Source organism: Sus scrofa, chromosome 14 (assembly GCF_054392235.1).
Source record: "Sus scrofa isolate SSC_HxYL_T2T_F1_AM1 chromosome 14, Sscrofa_HxYL_maternal_Yorkshire_Landrace_v2.0, whole genome shotgun sequence".
Lineage (NCBI taxonomy): Eukaryota > Metazoa > Chordata > Mammalia > Artiodactyla > Suidae > Sus > Sus scrofa.
The window spans coordinates 126,590,134-126,609,248 of NC_139396.1; the positions used below are offsets into that span (position 1 = coordinate 126,590,134).

Sequence of the window (19,115 nt, forward strand, 5' to 3'; positions counted from 1 at the left end):
GACCCTGGTTCACCAAAGGTTATGATTAGAAAACCATTATATAAAGGATATTCAGATAACAAGAGACCAAATACAGCATCAATGAGGTCACTGAGCATCTTTGTTCAGAAATTAATGAGATTTTTAATAAACCAGAATGTGCTTCCTTACTATGATGACCTAATGAGTCACTTAATATGTGGGAAAATTTGAGGTTGAGCTTTGCCTGCACCTGCAGCATTAAAATGTTGCTGTGGATTGAGATTTCCGTGTTTGATGTTAATCAACCACCCAGTGTTTGCATTCAGCAAAGTATGAATGTTTAATTACCATAAAATGCAATCACCATTTCCTACAGACAATGAATGGCACATAGACCTCATTGAAGTTATCAAAAAGGGACCAGTGGTCAATTGGGTCAGTGATTTGAATTGTTTGACAGACTTAGAGAAGCAAGTAAAGTTCAAAAATCTAGATTAAATTTGAGAAGTTTGCCACAGAATCTGTTAAAAAGAACTGTCATAAGTAATTGAAGTTAACAAAAGCCCTTTTCAATCAAAAGTTCAAGTTCAAGCTGTAGAGTTAATTTGAATTTGCATTTCTTTGTTCTAAGTTTCTCATGAAGCATGATCTGATTACAAGGGTGAGCAGTTACATCAGGGCAGTTTTATGCATATTTGTCTAACTAAGGTGAAATTATTTTTAAGGTGCAAGTTACTGATACCAACCGAAGATTTCAAGATGCTGGAAAGGAGGTGAGAAAATGATACCTTTTTTTGTGCATTCAATATGTGGATACAATTTAACTGTTCATTTTAAAATATGGATGTTTCTTCTTTTTAAAGGTCATTGTCCAAACGGAAGATATTATTCGATGTAGAATTCAGCAGAGGAATATTACAACTGTAGTAGAAAAATTACAGTTATGCCTTCCAGGTGAGTTTAACTTGTCTGTAATGTAACATTCAGCCTGGCTGAACTGTAATTTAATGATAGCAGTTTAATAATAACGAGATGGTCATTATTCATTATGATAGTTACAGATTACTTGGTGATTGTCCCCCTAAATCCCATGGTTTTCTTTCCTATCTACTTTATTCCCTGAATTTTCATGGCTTTCTTTATCATAAGGCCCCTATTTGATGATCTTACGTCAGTCTCCTAGAACAAACTCTGCCTTTCCATCTCTTTTCTGCCTAGTTTGTCCTTTGTCCCTCCCCACCCCTCCATTTTTTTCCTCTCAGAATACTTTCCCATGGGGAAAGTATCTTTTCATTACGTTTTTTTCTCCTTTTCTAATTTGCCTGATTTTTTTACATCTAGTTTTCCATTGTTTTCTTTTTATCACTTAAGCAGGTTGGTTTTGCTTTGCTCAGAATTTCATTTTGCTGGTAAGATAACATCCAAAAGTACTAGATCTTCTCCCTTTTTTGGTTTTGCCTTTCCTGCTATATTTTGGAAAGACTGACTTTTTAGGTTTCTGAGTTTTTGGTCTCTATTAGGGCTCAGATATTGCTGGGACATCAAATAAATTCTGAAGAAACTGAGTATTTTCCTTACCTGCGTGTACCCTGTTCAAATAAAAGGAATTAGGTTTATGACATCTTTTCCTTGATGTAGTAAGGTAAATCCATTTCAGTGTCTCATTTTTAAACTTACTTTTTTTAATGGAAGGAACCTGAACCTCCATATCTGGGAGGAATAGAATAAGGTGCTTCATATGATATTTATATAATATAAATTTAGCTTAGGCTACAAGTTACATAAACTGTTAGCAGATTATATTACCCAAAATAATTATTTTCTGACTTAGGATAAAACTTTTCTTTTTTGTTTTAGAGTCACTGAAATTTTGCTTATCTTAATTTCTGATGGGCCAGGAATATTTGCACACTGACTTTGAATAAATAAAATACCTGCTTATTATGTTAGGTTTAAGGGTTGAGAAATCTATTTCCTTATAGTAATGCTTAATAATACCTCTTTGCCTCCATAAGATGCACTGAAATAGCCATGAAGACAGTCTCTTAGCTTGAATGCTTTGTCCCTGAATGGTAGTAATTCTAGAAAATTGGGTACAAATGGAAATGAGAAAGCGTAAACTCAGCTTATTCAACTCTAGTGGGCTCTTTGAAATAGAAAAATAAGGGAAGTAGAGGTTAGATTTTTGTTACTGCTGCTGGGTTTGCTCTCAAGGCTGGACAGGAAATCTGAGTTCATGTAGACATTGTGTTCTTGATAGCCACATCCCAAACCACCTCCTTTCCTCCATATTTCCATCTGTTTATCCACTCATACGTACTTTTTTGTGTCAGGCATTATGGTCGGTATTGGAAATATGAAGTTGAAAATGACATAGTCCATACTCTGAAGGATCATGTAATCTCATGTGAATAAAGACAAGTAAGCCATTACTGTAAAATTGCCTAACTCCTCCTTAGATTGGGGGAGTATGAGAGGATATAAGAAGTCACAGAGTAAACAGTGCATTTTCCTGGTACATTAGTTAATTGATTATTTTTGAGGAAAGCATTATTTTTATATGAAAACAATATGGAAATAATACAAGGTAGATGTGAAGTTTATGTGAATTGTTGAGGTAAAACAGGAGACTTCAAAGAAAGTTTATACTTGTAGCAGCAGTTTTACACTCTTTTCCTAGGTTATGTATTCACATTAATGTTTCAGTTGGAAAATGTGAGAAATACTGCACTGCAATAAAGGGACTTTGATCGAGATATACATAGGGTCTGCAGAGTTAGGGCTGGTTCATTGTAGCCATCATTGCAGCTTTTATGGTTTTTCACACAAGTAAGCAATATCTTTTGTGAACTTGAAGACCCCTGGGGAGTAGCCGTAAGACTATAAAAAATCTGGAAAAAAATGTGTCTATCTCTCTGGTCTAGGAAAATATCAGCTAGCTTGAGTTAACAGTAATGTACCTACTTTATACTTTGAAATTCTACTAAGTATGAATGGCAGTCTACATAGTTACATTAAAATCTTTTTTGGTGGCAGTGTTTTTCTTGCTGAAGTTTATAAAAAATTTATTGAATAATTGCCTTTGATGGAAATGATAAAACAAATAAGGATACTTTTTTAATATTTATTATGCCTTTAATATAATTTACTCCCTGCTGTAATCTTTTCTGATTTTTTTTCTCTGTGGGTTTGGTTTAAAATTTTATTTGTTTGCTTTTTAGGGCCCCACCTGTGGCATATGAAGTTCCCAGGTTAGGAGTCGAATCTGAGCTGCAGCTGCTGGCCTGTGCCACAGCCAAAAAATCGTGGTATCCAAACCATGTCTGTGAACTGTACCACAGCTCACAGCAACCTAGGATCCTTAACCCACTGAGGGAGGACAGGGATCAAACCTACATCCTCATGGATACTAGTCAGATTCATTTCCACTGAGCCACAATAGGAACTCCCTTAAATTTTGTTTAGTGAGCTATATATAACAGCTATTTTATTGGGCATATTGAATTAAAATCAATTAATCTCACTGTTACTCAGCTTCCTCAAATAACTAAAGTCTAGACTTCTGATTCCACTGCAGGGAAGAAATATCAGTAAGTTTCTGATTAAGATAATTGTAACTTATCTGTCTTTGATGTCTCAGTTATAGGTGTCAGCATGTGTAAGTGTTCCTGGTTCAGTATTATGTATTTATATACAATGTAATGTTCAATATATGTAGAGATTAAAATGTTTTCATTTACTTGAAGTATAACATTTTATTTGAAAATATAAGCCATAAATCAAAGAATAGAGAAAATTACTGAATTTATATAATATATTCTTCTTTGCTTTAATTTTTATCTCCCCCAATTTTTTTTTAATTTTGAAAGCTAAAATAAGTTATATGTTTTAATGCAGTGCTGGAAATGTACAGTAAGCTCAAAGAGCAGATGAGTGCAAAAAGGTGAGTTGTTTTTCTCTAATTGTTTTTAATAAGAGTTTTGCTTTCCATGTTTATTCTTTGTTAATGTGATTTACCATTCAGGATCATTCAATAAAGCAATTCTCAGTCATTTATTTTGGATCTTTGTCCTTTATAATTGGTTTCAAAGATTTGGTAATATTGGTGAAGGACAAATAGACAACTGAACAGGAGTGAAAAAAAAATGCTCATTAACTTAAGAACTTATTAACATTGCAAACAATCAAAGGCTAAGTGTGTATTATGTGAAAGCAAGGCGTGGGTAGTTACATTTTGACAATTTGGGCTAGTGTAGTTCATGTTCTATTTTATAATACACATGAATATATGACAAATGAAAAATAATTTAGTTTATGGATTGCCATAGATGTAATGATGTAACAATGTTTAAATGTTTTAAAGATGAACAATTTTAAATTATATAGAAAGATCAGAATGAGACATGCTTGAAATAGGAAAATAAGCATTTCTTCTTTATTAATAACTAGTTATTACAACACATTATATGCAAATCTATACTCAAGAGATTTGTGTATATCCTGCTTCGTAGTGCTTTACATTGAATTTTATTAGGTTTTTACCAACTGGTAATAATTAGTAGAATGATTTCGTTCCTTCATAATACATGATCCATAAACTATTCTGAAAGAATCTTTTATTTTATGTACATATTATCATTGTATTATTTTTTATCTGTCACAGTTGTATACACTTGTATTTTAAGTTAAATAGTTCTGTGTGTTTGTTGGAAAAAAAAAAAAAAACAGCAACAGACATCACCTTCTCTACTTGCCATTCATCATTCCTAGGGGCAAAAACTTAACTTTTTAGAGAAATTATTTTGCTATTTACATTTATGTCTTTAAATAATTAACTTTTACTATTGCTTCACTATTTTCAGGTTTGGGGCATTATGTATTTCTTCAGTAACATGATATAATATTTGTATTTAAATTTCCCCATTTGTCCTCCAAATTTCTTATATCTTCTTTTCCTCCCTGAAACATTGGTTGGTGTATATATATATGTCCCTGTAATTTAGAACAGTCTTTCTGCTTTTTTTGTTTCCTCCCTGAAACATTGGTTGGTATATATATATATATATATATATCCCTGTAATTTAGAACAATCTTTCTGCTTTTTTTTTGTTTTTTCATGAAAGAATCCAGTTTAATGGTTTTGTAGACCAGGACATTTTGGATTTGTTTAATTATTTTCTCATGATTAGATTCAGATTAAATGTTTTAGCAAGAGTACAACATAAATGGTATTGTGTCCCTCTTATTGTATGATATCAGAAGGCACATGCTATCAGATTATTTCTAGGTTATCCTGAATTTGATCCTTTGGTTAAGGGGATTACTGTCAGATCTCTTATGAAAAGGTATATTTTTCTTCTTGCAATTAATGAGTAATTGATGGGAGGTGATGTTTTGAGTTCTGCTTTTTAACCTTTCACCTAGTGGTTTTAGGATTCTTAATTTAATCAGTTGTTATATTGGGGTTACAAAATGGTGATTTTTGTAATCCTATTGATCCTTTAACATTTATTAGCTGGCTTTTTAATGTAAAAAACTTTTCCTCTTTTTTTTCAGCTTTTTTTTTTTTCCTAATTACCATTGTGAACTCACAGATTTTTAATTTTTTTAAATAGCTGAACTTGTGGCAAATGGAAGTTCCAGGGCCAGGGCTTGAATCCAAGCCACTGCTGTGACCTACACCACAGTGTGGCAGTGCTGGATCCTTTAACCAACTGTGCTTGGCTGAGAATTGAACCCTCACCTCTGCAGCAACTGGAGCCACTGCAGTCGGATTCTTAACCCACTGTACCATGGTGGGAACTCTGACTTACAGATTTTTAAAAAAATTAATGTGTTTTAACTTATGGTTATTATTTTTGATGCACAAATTGTCCCCATTTTGGCTAGGGGGAACCCTTTAAGCTGCTTCCTGTGTCCTCATTTGTCTTTGAGTGCTTTCTTTCTTATCTTACAATAAATAAGATGTTCCAGGCTCATGTTGTACTTTTCTTGCCCTAGATCTGGAAATAGCCATCCTCCAAAATACAACTTCTTTTAGTGAATAATGGTATTTAGAAGCTATGATCTTCATGCTAGGTGGGCTTTTTTTTTTTGGCCGCTCCACAGCATTTGGAGCTCCCAGGCCAGGGATTAGATCCAAGTCATAATTGTGACCCAAGCTGAAGCTGCAGCCAGGGATGAAACCTGCATCCTGGTGCTGAAGAGATAGATGCCTCCTATCCTGTTGAACCACAGTGGGAACTCCTAGGTGGGCTTATTACAACACACACTTTCATGATCTCCACCTTCAGGGTTTGCCATTGAGAAATTTGAGGTCATTCTGATTTATTATCCTTGATTTGTGACCCATGTTTTCTCTCTTTTAGAATCTTCTGTTTGTCGTCTGTGATCTGTAATTTCCTGGTGTGTGTTTTATTATTTTTTCTTTTCTTTTTTTAAATTACTCAATAAATTTTATTACATTTACAGTTGTACAATGATCATCATAACCCAATTTTGTAGCATTTCCACCCAAACCCCAGTGCATCCCCCTACCCCACAACCTGTCTCATTTGGAAACCATAAGTTTTTCAAAGTCTGTGAGTCACTATCTGTTTTGCAAAGTTCATTGTATCCTTTTTTTAGATTCTACGTGTAAGTGATAGCATGTGATGTTGGTGTCTCACTGTCTGACTGACTTCACTTAGGATGATAACTTTTAGGTCCATCCATGTTGCTTTAAATGCCATTATTCCATTCCTTTTTATGGCTGAGTAATATTCCATTGTGTATATGTACCCCATCTTCTTTATCCACTCCTCTGTTGATGGACATTTAGGTTGTTTCCATGTCTTGGCTATCGTATAGAGTGCTGCAATGAACATCGGAGTGCATGTATCTTTCTGAGTCATGGTTTTCTCTGGATAGATGCCCAGGAGTGGGATTATTGGATCAAATGGTAATTCTATTTTTAGTTTTCTGAGGAATCTCCATACTGTTTTCCACAGTGGTTGCACCAAATTACATTCCCACCAACAGTGTAATTCTCCACATCCTCTCCAGCATTTATTGTTTGTAGACTTTTTGATGATGGCCATTCTGGCTGATGTAAGGCGGTACCTCATTGTGGTTTTGATTTGCATTTCTCTAATAATGAGTGATGTTGAACATCTGTTCATGTGTTTTTTGGCCATTTGTATGTCTTTGAAGAATTGTCTGTTTAGATCTTCTGCCCATTTTTCGATGGGGTTGTTTGTTTTTTCTGGTGTGTGCTTTAAAAAAAATTTTTATTATAGTTGATTTACAATGTTTTGCCAATTTCTGCTGTACAGCAAAGTGACCCAGTGTTTTACACACACACACACACACACACACACACACACATTCTTTTCCCCATATTCCATCATGTTCTATCACAAGTGATTGGATATAGTTCCCCATACTATGTAGCAGGACTAATTGCTTATTCATTCTAAATGTAACAGCTTGCATCTTCTGCTGGTGTGTGCTTTGATGTGGGCTTTTTACTTTCATTGTGTTGGGTACTTCATGAACCTACTTTTAATTTGGAAACTATTCTTTAATAATATCCTTAATATCTAGGAAAATGAATTTTTTCATGGTTCGCTAGGACAATTAATTAATGTTCAGTCTTCTATTTCAGTCCTCTGATTTTATGTTTTCTTTCAAATTTTTTATATTTTTGTCTCCCTGTTTAGCTTCTGTATGGTTTCTTCATCTTTATCTTCCAAAAATAATGCTGATTTTATTTTATTTCTGTTATCTAGTTTTTAACTTCTAAGAACAATTTTTTGATCTCCAAATCTTTTTTTCCAGGTAACCTATTCTATTTTTTTTTTTTTTTTTTTTTGGTCTTTTCTAGGGCCGCACCCTCAGCATATGGAGGTTCCCAGGCTAGGGGTCTAATCAGAGCTGTAGCTGCCAGCCTACACCTCATCAACGTGGGATCTGAGCTGCGTCTGTGACCTACACCATAGCTCATGGCAATGCTGGATCTTTAACTCACTGAGCAAGGCCAGGGATTGAACCCGCAACCTCATGGTTCCTAGTTGGATTCTTTAACCACTGAGCCACAACGGGAACTCCCCCAGGTAACCTGTTCTTGATTCATTGTTACAGTATTTTCTCTAACCTCTCTGAGCTTTTAGATTTATGTGTCTATATTATCTGCTTGTAAAGTCTGTTTCCTCCAGGTTTTTTTCCCCTAGTTTTTAATTTCTGCATTTTTTGTTAGAGGTGTTTCTCAGATGTCTGGTTATTCCTTGGTGAGTACTCATATTTAGTGTAGTGGACATAAAAGCTAATTGGAAGCTCTGGTTATATGGGTGGGACTAGTTAATTGTGAGTTTCACTGTAAGGTTATCTGACTGGGCTGTTTCAGTTGGGGAGCTTCTGATGTTAATATCTGGAGTTATTTTTTCTGGGACTGTTGGATTCTCTAGAGCAGACCTTGGAGGAGAAAGATCTTCCAGCATTCTGGGATCTGAGTTGGAGAAGAGGGCATCTATTATATATAGGCTAAACTAATTCTCTTATTTGCAGACCAGTACTGCTGCCCTCATTCTATCCAGAGATTATCTGGTTTAGTCTCTTTTAGCATTTTGCCAAGTTAGAGAAAGACAGTTGCTCAGACACCTGTCAGGGAAAAAATCTGGGGTCTGCTTCTTAAGCATATTTTAACCAATATTCCTTACTTTAACCCTCCTTTTGTTTCTACTTCCATAAATAGTGAGATTGAGATTCCTGTCAATTCCTGAACTTATTAGAGGGTCTATGAAATTAATTAAGCTTAAGTTTTCTCAGCTGTTGACTTAGAACTCAGTTTTGTCAGGTCTGCTGAGGTTTTTTGTTTTTTTGTTTTTTTGTTTTTTTAACTGCTTGTCCATCAGCTCTCCATGTTGTAAAATTTTATTGTACTTTTCACTTTCTCTTCATCTGTGTGAGTTTGTTTATGCTTTTTAAAAAAATCCCTCCGTTGGCATTTTATTGGTGTTTCCAGAAGGGGTAAAGATGAAAGCATGTGTTCAGCCTGCCATTTCACTAGATATTTAGTGTCTCACTTCTCTTTCCTTGGGTTCGTGGTGCCCTGCTACTTTTCTAAGGGCAAGTGTCCACATATGGTGATGAAATATTGGGCATGGGCAAATGTTACTCCTGTTGATCAACCAAAGGTTGCAATTAGTGACTAATAGAATCAACTAGCCCACAGTTGGATTTGGTTTGACTTGCAAAATATCACTATCACTTCACATTTGTTAAAAAATATTGAGTTTCATATTCAAATGACTCCCAAATTAAATCAAGAATCTGGAGTTACTGTTGTTGCTCAGTGGAAACGAATTTGACTAGTATCCATGAGGATGCAGGTTTTATCCCTGGCCTCACTCAGTGGGTTAAGGATTTAGCATTGCTGTGAGCTGTAGTATAGGTTGCAGACATGGCTTGGATCTGAAATTGCTGTGTCTGTGGCATTGGCCAGAGGCTACAGCTCTGATTTGACCCCTAGCCTGAGAACCTCCATATGCCAAGAGTTGGCCCTAAAACGACAAAAAAAAAAAAAAAAAAAAAAAAAATCAACAACAAAACTAGAATCTTAAACTCTAGTGTTACATCTCTGATTCTTGTTAAATCTTTTCATTTGGATGCTATACTATTACCTCAAGTTTAGCATGTATGAAACAGGCTCAGAATCTTTGATTGTTTTTGAAATTGGCCCCTTTTCTCTCAGATGTGTTGTAAAATATTTTCTCTGTGGTGCAGCTTTTTATTTTTTAAGTTTCTTGCTGAGTAGTTTTTTAGACTTATATGCACAAATCATAAGTCTACAGGTCCTTGACTTAAAAAAAAAATGAATGTACCTTTATAACTACCAAGATCAAGATATCGAATATTATTGCCACCCCCAAAGTTTTCCTCATATTCCCTCCCAGTCTTTACCATCCAAAACCAGATGTAGAACACTTCCATTACCCCCAGAAAGTTCTTTCATGCCCCTTTCCAATCAATTCCTCCTCCCTTCTCCAGAGATAACCACTTTCAGATTTTTGTTACCATTGATTAGTTTTACCAATTCTTAGAATTGATATAAATGAGAATCATATAATATATATATATTTTTCTTGTCTAATATATCTTGCTCCAAATAAAGTTTCGAGATTCATTTATGTTGTTGCATATGCTAATTGTTTGTTTCTTTTAATTGCTGAGTGGTGTTCAGTTCTAAGAATTAGTTTATCTATTTTAGTTGGTAGGTATTTGGGTTGTCATTTTGGAAGTATTATGAATAAGACTGCCGTGAAATTTGTAGGCGTGTTTATATTTCCCTTTAATAAATGCAAAAGAGGAAGTTCTCGTTGTGGCACAGTGGAAACGAATTCGACTAGGAACTATGAGGTTGCATGTTCGATCCCTGGCCTTGCTCAATGGGTTAAGGATCTGGTGTTGCTGTGAGCCGTGGTGTAGGTTGCAGACGTGGCTCAGATCCTGCATTGCTGTGATGGTGGTTGTAGGCCAGCAGCAACAGCTCCGATTCGACCCCTAGCCTGGGAACCTCCATATGCCTCGGGCATGGCCCTAAAAAAGACAAAATCCATTTAAGTGGATTTTCTTTGATTTTTTTTTTATCAGAGTTTTGTCATTTTCCTTATGTAGATCTTGTACATGTATGGTTAGATTTATACTTTTTTGGTGATGATGTAAATGGTGTTGTGTTTTGAATTTCACATTCTGATTGTTCGTTGCTGGTTTACAGGAAGTGTTAAGTTAAACTTGTGTCCTGAGGTCTTGCTGTAATCAGGAATTTTTTTGATTCTTTGGAATATTCTACATAGATAATTAAGTCATCTGCAGACAAAAACTTATATTTCTTTTTCCCGAAGTGAAGACTTAATTTTCTTTTCTTGTCTAATTGCATTACCTATGAATTCCAGTATGATGTTAAACAAGATTGTATGGGGAACATCTTTGCCTGTTTTTGATCTCATGGGAAAAAGCATGTTGTTTCTCAACATTAAGTGTGCTGTTAGCTTTGTATGATTTCTATTCTTTTAAATTTAAGGTGTGTTTTATGGCTCTGAATATGGTCTATATTGGAGAATGTGCTAAGTAAGTTTGAGTAAAATATGTATTCTGCTTTTGGTGGATGAATTATTCTGCAAATGTCAATTAGATCCATTTGGTTGATGGTGCTCTTCAGTTCAGCTATATCCTTATCGAATTTCTGCTTGCTAGATCTGTCAGTTACTTTTAAGAGGAGTGCCAAAGTCTCCAACTAGAACAGTGAATTTCTCTTTTGCCTTGTAATTCTGTCAGTTTTTGCCTCACATATTTTGATGCTCTGTTGTTAGCCTTAAGAATTGTTATGTCTTTTAGGAGATCGACCATTTTATCATTCTGTAATTCTCCTTTTTATCTTTCATAATTTTTCTTGCCCCGAAGTCTGCTTTATCTGAAGTTAATGTAGATAGTCTACCTTTTTTGACTAGTGTTATTGTGATGTATCTTTTTCTATCCCTTTACTTTTAATCTCTCTGTGTCTTTATATTTAAAGTAGTTTCATGTAGGAAGTTCCCTTGTGGCGCGGCTGGTTAAGGATCTGGCATTGCTGCAGAAACTTCCATGTGCTGCAGGTGCAGCCAAAAAAAGAGTGGTTTCTTTTAGACAACCTATAGTTGGTTTTTTGTTTGTTTGTTTTAATCTACCTGGATTCATAGAGCTTCTAGAAGAAAAGGTCGATGATAGCTTCACAACCCTGGGTTAAGCAAAGATATTTTTTAGAAGAATCACAAAAAGGTACTATAAAAATTGATAACATGGATTTCAGATAAAAAAAAAAATTCTGTTTATCAGAAGACTCTCAGAGAAAGTTACCATTTGGCACAGCAGATTAAGGATCCATCATTGCTGCAGCTGTGGCGCAGTTTGCAGCTGAGGTGTGGGTTCGATCTCTAAACCGGGAACTTCCTCATGCCATGTGCATGGGCAAAACCAACAACAACAACAACAGACACTTCAGTAAAGTTGATGGGCAAGCCACAGTCTAGTATGTTTTCTGATAGGACTGCTAATCACAAAATATGAAGAGCTTTTAAAAATTGATAATAAAAAAGAAAAAGAGGATAAAATATAAGGAACTTCTGGTTTCTGGCCTAACATCTAAAGAACTTTCAAATCATCACTACTGTCCTTAAAACAAGAAAAGAGCTAATCAAAATGAAGATAAAATCTTTTTTATTTTTTATTATTATTGTTATTATTTTTTGTCTTTTTGCCTTTTCTAGGGCTGCTCCCGAGGCATATGGAAGTTCCCAGGCTGGGGGTCTAATCATAGCTGTAGCTGCCAGCCTATGCCAGAGCCACAGCAACGCGGGATCCGAGCCACGTCTGCAACCTACACCACAGCTCACAGCAACGCCAGATCCTTAACCCACTGAACGAGTCACATTTTTCTGCTTATTCTTGTATATTGTAATTTTTTATTCTATGCGAGACACTGCATTTAAAAAAGAATAGTAGGGATTGGAGTAACCACTTCTGTAATAGGAGAAACTAGTGAATTGGAATTGCTCAAGGCAGGGCAAATGAAGTAAGAACAGTGGCATAATTTCTACCTTGTGGGCCAGAGAACTGTTAGAGTACCCACACATTTTCCATTTAGAGATGACATATGCAGGAGTTCCCATTGTGGCGCAGTGGAAAAAAATCCAACTAGGAACCCTGAGGTTTCAGGTTTGTTCCCTGGCCTCACTCAGTGGGTTAAGGATCCAGTGTTGTTATGAACTGTGGTGTAGGTCGCATGTGGATTGGATCTGGCGTTGCTGTGGCTGTGGCTGGCAGCTGTAGCTGCGATTAGACCCATTGCCTGGGAACCTCCATATGTCACGGGTACGGCCCTAAAAAGACAAAAAAAAAAAAAGATGACTTATGCATTTCTTGAAGTATCTTATATTTATAAAAACAGAAAACTTGACAGAGACTTAACATGGGGGAAATTTAGAATTGTTTATAAAAACTTAAAAAAGATATTTAAAAACCCAATAATGAGGACATTTGCATTTTTTATAATAGATTTACAAATAGGGTAATAATCTGTTTCTAAATAATTTTAGCTAAAGTTAAATTCCACAATATATTGTGAAATAAGATTTGAGCATATGTAACAGGATGTATTATAGATATATGACTGGATATAGATGTGGCCAGATGTTACTGAGGCAGTTATTACTACATGATAGTATCAAATCATGGGTACCTCTAATTTTCTATTTATAGTTTTCATATTTCCCAGTGGTTATGGATTACTCTTATAATTTTTAAAGATATTTTCATGTATAGCAAAAGAGAAATTGTCAAATTTTGCTTTCATTTAGAAATAGATAAAGCTGAGGAGATTTATGGCTAACTTTTAGAAAGGCTCTGGTCTCTGATGTCCCTTCTCTGCCTAAGGCTATAAACTTTCTGTGTGTCTTATCCTGGGCCTCCCAAAAAAGAAAGCTCTTATATTTTGCTACTTTTAAAAAGAGTATAATTCTAGGGAAACTGAGAAGCAGAATTCAGAGAAAGGGACATGAGATAGGGAAGTTGGGAGAGCACATTATTATTATTATTATAAATTATTGAGTTAGCCAGTGCTTAATCTTGCTCAATTTTAAAGAACTTTTGGGAATTTATATAAATTATTGCAAATCAGAACATTTCATCCAGGAGGAAAAAAGGAGAATTAATCTGGTTTCCTCTTCTTTCTTTTTCTTTTCTTTTTTTTTTTTTTTTTTGCTTTTCAGGGCCGAACCCATGACATACGGAGGTTCCCAGGCTAGGGGTCAAATTGGAGCTATAGCTGCCGACCTACACTGCAACCACAGCAACACAGGATCTGAGCTGCATCTGTGACCTATACCATAACTTATGGAGATGCCAGATCCTTAACCCACTGAGCGAGGCTAGAGATCAAACTGAAAACCTCTTGATCAGATTCATTTCCACTGTGCCACCTTGGGAACTCCTGGTTTCCTTTTCTAATTAGCTAAGAATTCAACACACTGGCATTAACTGCTCACATTTGTGGGTGCTAGGAAGGTCTTGTGATGTTATGCCTTAGTGACACAGCAAAACCCAGGATAGGAGATGAGAGATGAACAGCATGAAGGAAGGCACAGTTGTATTGTTAAATCAGTTGATTATGGCCATGATACATTGCAAAAACTACTGGTAATACTTTTCACTTAGCATCTATCACTTACCATTTCAAATATTAGAGACATTATCATGAATTTTCAGAAAGCATACCTAATTATAGAGAGAACACTTTTAGGGTATACTTTAAATCAAATCAGGGTGGCCAGGATCAAATAATGTACTTTGATTATTCACTGATTTATTGTATCTGAATGTTATTTTACTCAGAAATGATATTATTCAGTATGTCACATCATCTAACTCTATAATGACTTGGGTATAATAAAAATCATTGTGCTGACATCTTTCCCACCCTTACAGTTACCTTAATATGTTAATTTCTGACCAAATGTATATTTTATTTGTTTATAATTATTATAATTGTTATAATAATTCTAATGATTTTAAATAACCAAGATAAAATTAGGTGTCTAACTTTTCAATTAGTAGTAAGATTTTGTGATACTTTGTAAAATATGTTCTTTTTGAGAATATAGGCTAGAAAACCAATAATTTAATTTACAGGAATATCTCAGAGATAGGCAGATTCAGTTCCAGACTACTTCAGTAAAGCAAATATTGCAATAAAATTAGTCACACAAATTTTTTGGTTTCCCAGTGCATAGAAAAGCTGTGTTTATGCTATTCTATGATCTGTTAAGAGTGCAGTAGCATTGTTTCTAAACAAACAAACAAACAAACAAAAAACAATGTCCGTAACTTAATTAAAAATACTTTGGAGTTCCCATTGTGGTTTGGTGGTTAAGGACACAACATTGTCTCTGTGAGGATGCAGGTTCAATCCCTGGCCTTGCTCAGTGGGTTAAGGATCTGGCATTGCTGTAAGTTGCAGTGTAGGTTGCAGATGCATTTGTAGGCCTCAGTGTGGCTGAAAAAAAATCTTTATTGCTAGCATATGCTAATAATAATCTGAACCTTCAGTGAGTTGTCATAGTAACATCAAAGATCATTGATCTCAGGTCACCATATCAAATATAATATAATGAAAAAGTGTGAAATATTGCAAGAATTACCAAAATGTGACCACACAGACACAAGTTGAACAAATGCTGTTGGAGAAATGGCGCAGATAGATTGCTTAACACAGAGTTGCCACAAACCCTTCAATTTGTAAAAAATGCAGTTATCTGCCAAACACCATAAAATGTGTGTGCCGAGTGCAAAAATGAGGAGTGCCTGTGCTCTCCTATCAGATTTCTTATGTATTTTTTTATTACTTAAATGAATTTATCACATCTATAGTCATATAATGATCATAACAATACAATTTCACAGGATTTCCATCCCACAGCCCAAGCACATCCCCTCATCCCCCAAACTGTCTCCTCCGGAGATCATAAGTTTTTTGATGTCTGTGAGTCAGCATCTGATCTGCAAAGGAGTTCAGTCTGTCCTTTTTTCAGATTCCGCATGTCAGTGAAAGCACTGGATGTTGGTGTCTCATTGTACGGCTGACTTCACTTAGCATGATAGTTTCTAGGTCCATCCATGTTGCAAAAAATGCCAGTATTTCGTTCTTTTTAATGGTTGAGTAATATTCCATTGTGTATATGTACCACATCTTCTGGAACCCCTCCTCTGTCGATGGACATTTAGGTTGTTTCCATGTCTTGCCTAGTGCAAAGAGTGCTGCAGTGAACATCGGAGTACATGTTTCTTTGCGAGTCGAGGTTTTCTCTGGGTAGATGCCCAGGAGTGGGATTGCTGGATCAAATGGTAGTTCTATGTTTAGTTTTCTGAGGAATCTCCATAGTGCTTTCCACAGTGGTTGCACCAATTTACAATCCCACCAACAGTGTACTAGTGTTCCTTTTTCTCCACACCCTCTCCAGCACTTACTGTGTGCAGACTTTTTGATGATGGCCATTCTGGCTGGTATAAGGTGGTACCTCAGAGTGGTTTTGATTTGCATCTCTCTAATAATGAGTGATGTTGAACATCTTTTCATGTGTTTCTTGGCCATCTGTATGTCTTCTTTGGAGAAGTGTCTGTTTAGATCTTCTGCCCATTTTTGGATGGGTTTTTTGTTTTTTTGGTATAGAGCTGCAGAAGGTGTTTATAAATTTTGGAGATGAATCCCTTGTCAGTTGATTCACTTGCAAAGATTTTCTCCCATTCTGTGGGTTGTCTTTTCGTTTTTTGGGGGATTTCCTTTGCTGTGCAGAAACTTTGAAGTTTGATTAGGTCCCATTTGTTTATTTATTTATTTGTTTATTTTAATTTTCCCACTGTACAGCAAGGGGATCAAGTTATCCTTACATGTATACATTACAATTACATTTTCCCCCCACCCTTTTTTTCTGTTGCAACATGAGTATCTAGACAAAGTTCTCAATGCTACTCATTAGGATCTCCTTGTAAATCTATTCTTTTTTTTTTTTTTTTTTTCCTATTTCTTTGGGCCACTCCCACGGCATATGGAGGTTCCCAGGCTAGGGGTCGAATCGGAGATGTAGCCACCGGCCTACGCCAGAGCCACAGCAACGCGGGATCCGAGCCGCGTCTGCAACCTACACCACAGCTCAGGGCAACGCCGGATCGTTAACCCACTGAGCAAGCACAGGGACCGAACCCGCAACCTCATGGTTCCTAGTCGGATTCGTTAACCACTGCGCCGCGACGGGAACTCCTGTAAATCTATTCTAAGTTGTGTCTGATATGCCCAAGCTCCCGATCCCTCCCACTCTCTCCCCCTCCCATCAGGCAGCCGCAAGTCTTTTCTCCAAGTCCATGATTTTCTTTTCTGAGGAGATGTTCATTTGTGCTAGATATTAGATTCCAGTTATAAGTGATATCATATGGTATTTGTCTTTGTCTTTCTGGCTCATTTCACTCAGGATGAGATTCTCTAGTTCCATCCATGTTGCTGCAAATGGCATGATGTCATTCTTTTTTATGACTGAGTACTATTCCATTCTGTATATATACCACATCTTCCGAATCCAATCATCTGTTGATGGACATTTGGGTTGTTTATTTTTGTTTTTATTGTCAATAAAAGGTGGATCTGAGAAGATGTTGCTTTCGTTTATGTCAGAGAGTGTTTGGCGTATATTTTCCTCTAAGAGTTTTATAGTGTCTGGTCTTATATGTAGGTCTTTAATCCATTTGGAGTTTATTTTTGTGTATGGTGTTAGGGAGGTTCTAATTGCATTCTTTTCCATGTGGCTGTCCAGTTTTCCCAGCACCACTTATTGAATAAGCTGTCCTTTCTCCATTGTATATTCTTGCCTCCTTTGTCATAGATGAGTTGGCTGTAGGTGCGTGGATTTAATTCTGGGCTTTCTCTCCTGTTCCACTGATCTGTATTTCTGTCTTTGTGCCAGCACCATACGGTTTTGATGATTGTTGCTTTGTAGTATAGTCTGAAGTCTGGGAGCCTGATTCCTCCAGCTCCATTTTTCTTTTTCAGAATGTCTTTGGCTATTCTGGGTCTTTTGTGCTTCCAAACAAACTTTAAAATATTTTGTTCGAGTTCTGTTAAAAATGTCCTTGGTAATTTGATAGGTATTGCATTGAATTTGTATATCACCTTAGGTAGTATAGTCATTTTGATAATACTAACTCTTCCTATCCATGAGCATGGTATATCTTTCCATCTATTTGTGTCATCTTTGATTTCTTTCATCAGTGTCTTATAGTTTTCAGAGTACAGATCTTTTGTCTCTTTAGGTAGGTTTACTCCTAGGTATTTTATTCTTTTGGATGTCATGGTAAATGGGATTGCTTCCCTAATTTCTCTTTCTGATCATTCATAGTTAGTGTATGGAAATGCCATCAATTTCTGTGTATTAATTTTGTATCCTGCCACTTTGCCAAATTCATGGATGAGCTCTAACAGTTTTCTGGTAGAGTCTTTAGGATTCTCTAGGTATAGTATCATGTCATCTGCAAATAGTGATAGTTTTACTTCTTCCTTTCCGATTTGGATTCTTTTTATTTCTTTTACTTCTCTGATTACCGTGGCTAGGACTTCCAAAACTATGTTGAATAGTGGTGGTGAGAGCCGACATCCTTGTCTTGTTCCTGATCTCAGCAGGAATTCTTTCAGCTTTTCACCATTGAGAATGATGTTAGCTGTGGGTTTGTCATATATGGCCCTTATTATGCTGAGGTAGGTTCCCACTATGCCCACTTTCTGAAGGGTTTTTATCAGAAATGGGTGTTGGATTTTGTCAAAGGCTTTTTCCGCATCTGTTGAGAGGATCATATGGTTTTTATTCTTCAATTTGTTAATGTGGTGTATCATACTGATGGATTTGTGGATATTGAAGAACCCTTGCATTCCTGGGATAAATCCCACTTGATTATGATGTACAGTTCTTTTAACGTATTGTTGGATGCGGTTTGCTAGTATTTTGTTGAGGATATTTGCATCGATGTTCATCATAGATGCAAAAATTGGCCTGTAGTTTTCTTTTTGTGTGGTATCTTTGTCTGTTTTGTTATCAGGGTGATGGTGGCCTCATAGAATGAGTTTGGGAGTATCCCCTCCTCTGCAATTTTTTGAAATAGTTTCAGAAGGATAGGTGTTAGCTCTTCTCTAAATGTTTGATAGAATTCGCCTGTGAAGCCATCTGGTCCTGGAATTTGGTTTGTTGGAAGTTTTTAAATCACAGTTTCAATTTCAGTTCTTGTGATGTGTCCATTCATCTTTTCTATTTCATCTTGGTTTAGTCTTGGAAGATTGTACCTTGCTAAGAATTTGTCCATTTCTTCTAGGTTTTCTGTTTTATTGGTGTGTAGTTGCATGTAGTAGTCTTGTATAGCTGCATGATGCTTTGTATTTCAGTGATGTCCGTTGTTACTTCTCCTTTTTCATTTCTAATTTTATTGCTTTGAGTCCTCTCTCTTTTTTTCTTGAGAAGTCTGGCTAAGGGTTTATCAATTTTGTTGATCTTTTCAAAGAACCAGCTTTTCGTTTCATTGATCTTTTCTATGGTTTTCTTTGTTTCTAT

The 19,115-nt window shown here is 35.9% G+C and overlaps 1 protein-coding gene across 10 annotated transcripts in view; it reads left to right on the forward strand.

Annotated features, from left to right (window-relative positions):
- EXOC6 (exocyst complex component 6) overlaps nt 1-19,115 on the forward strand; it is a 222,746-nt gene that overhangs the window by 57,963 nt on the left and 145,668 nt on the right. For all 10 annotated transcript variants that reach the window (XR_014826641.1, XM_021073794.2, XM_021073792.2 and 7 more), the window contains exons 3-5: nt 687-734; nt 825-915; nt 3,859-3,904. Coding sequence is in view for 8 of the 10 variants with exons in the window: in XM_021073794.2 (XP_020929453.1) it covers nt 687-734; nt 825-915; nt 3,859-3,904 (185 nt within the window). In the remaining 2 variants the exon portion in view is untranslated. The remainder of the gene's footprint in view (nt 1-686; nt 735-824; nt 916-3,858; nt 3,905-19,115) is intronic.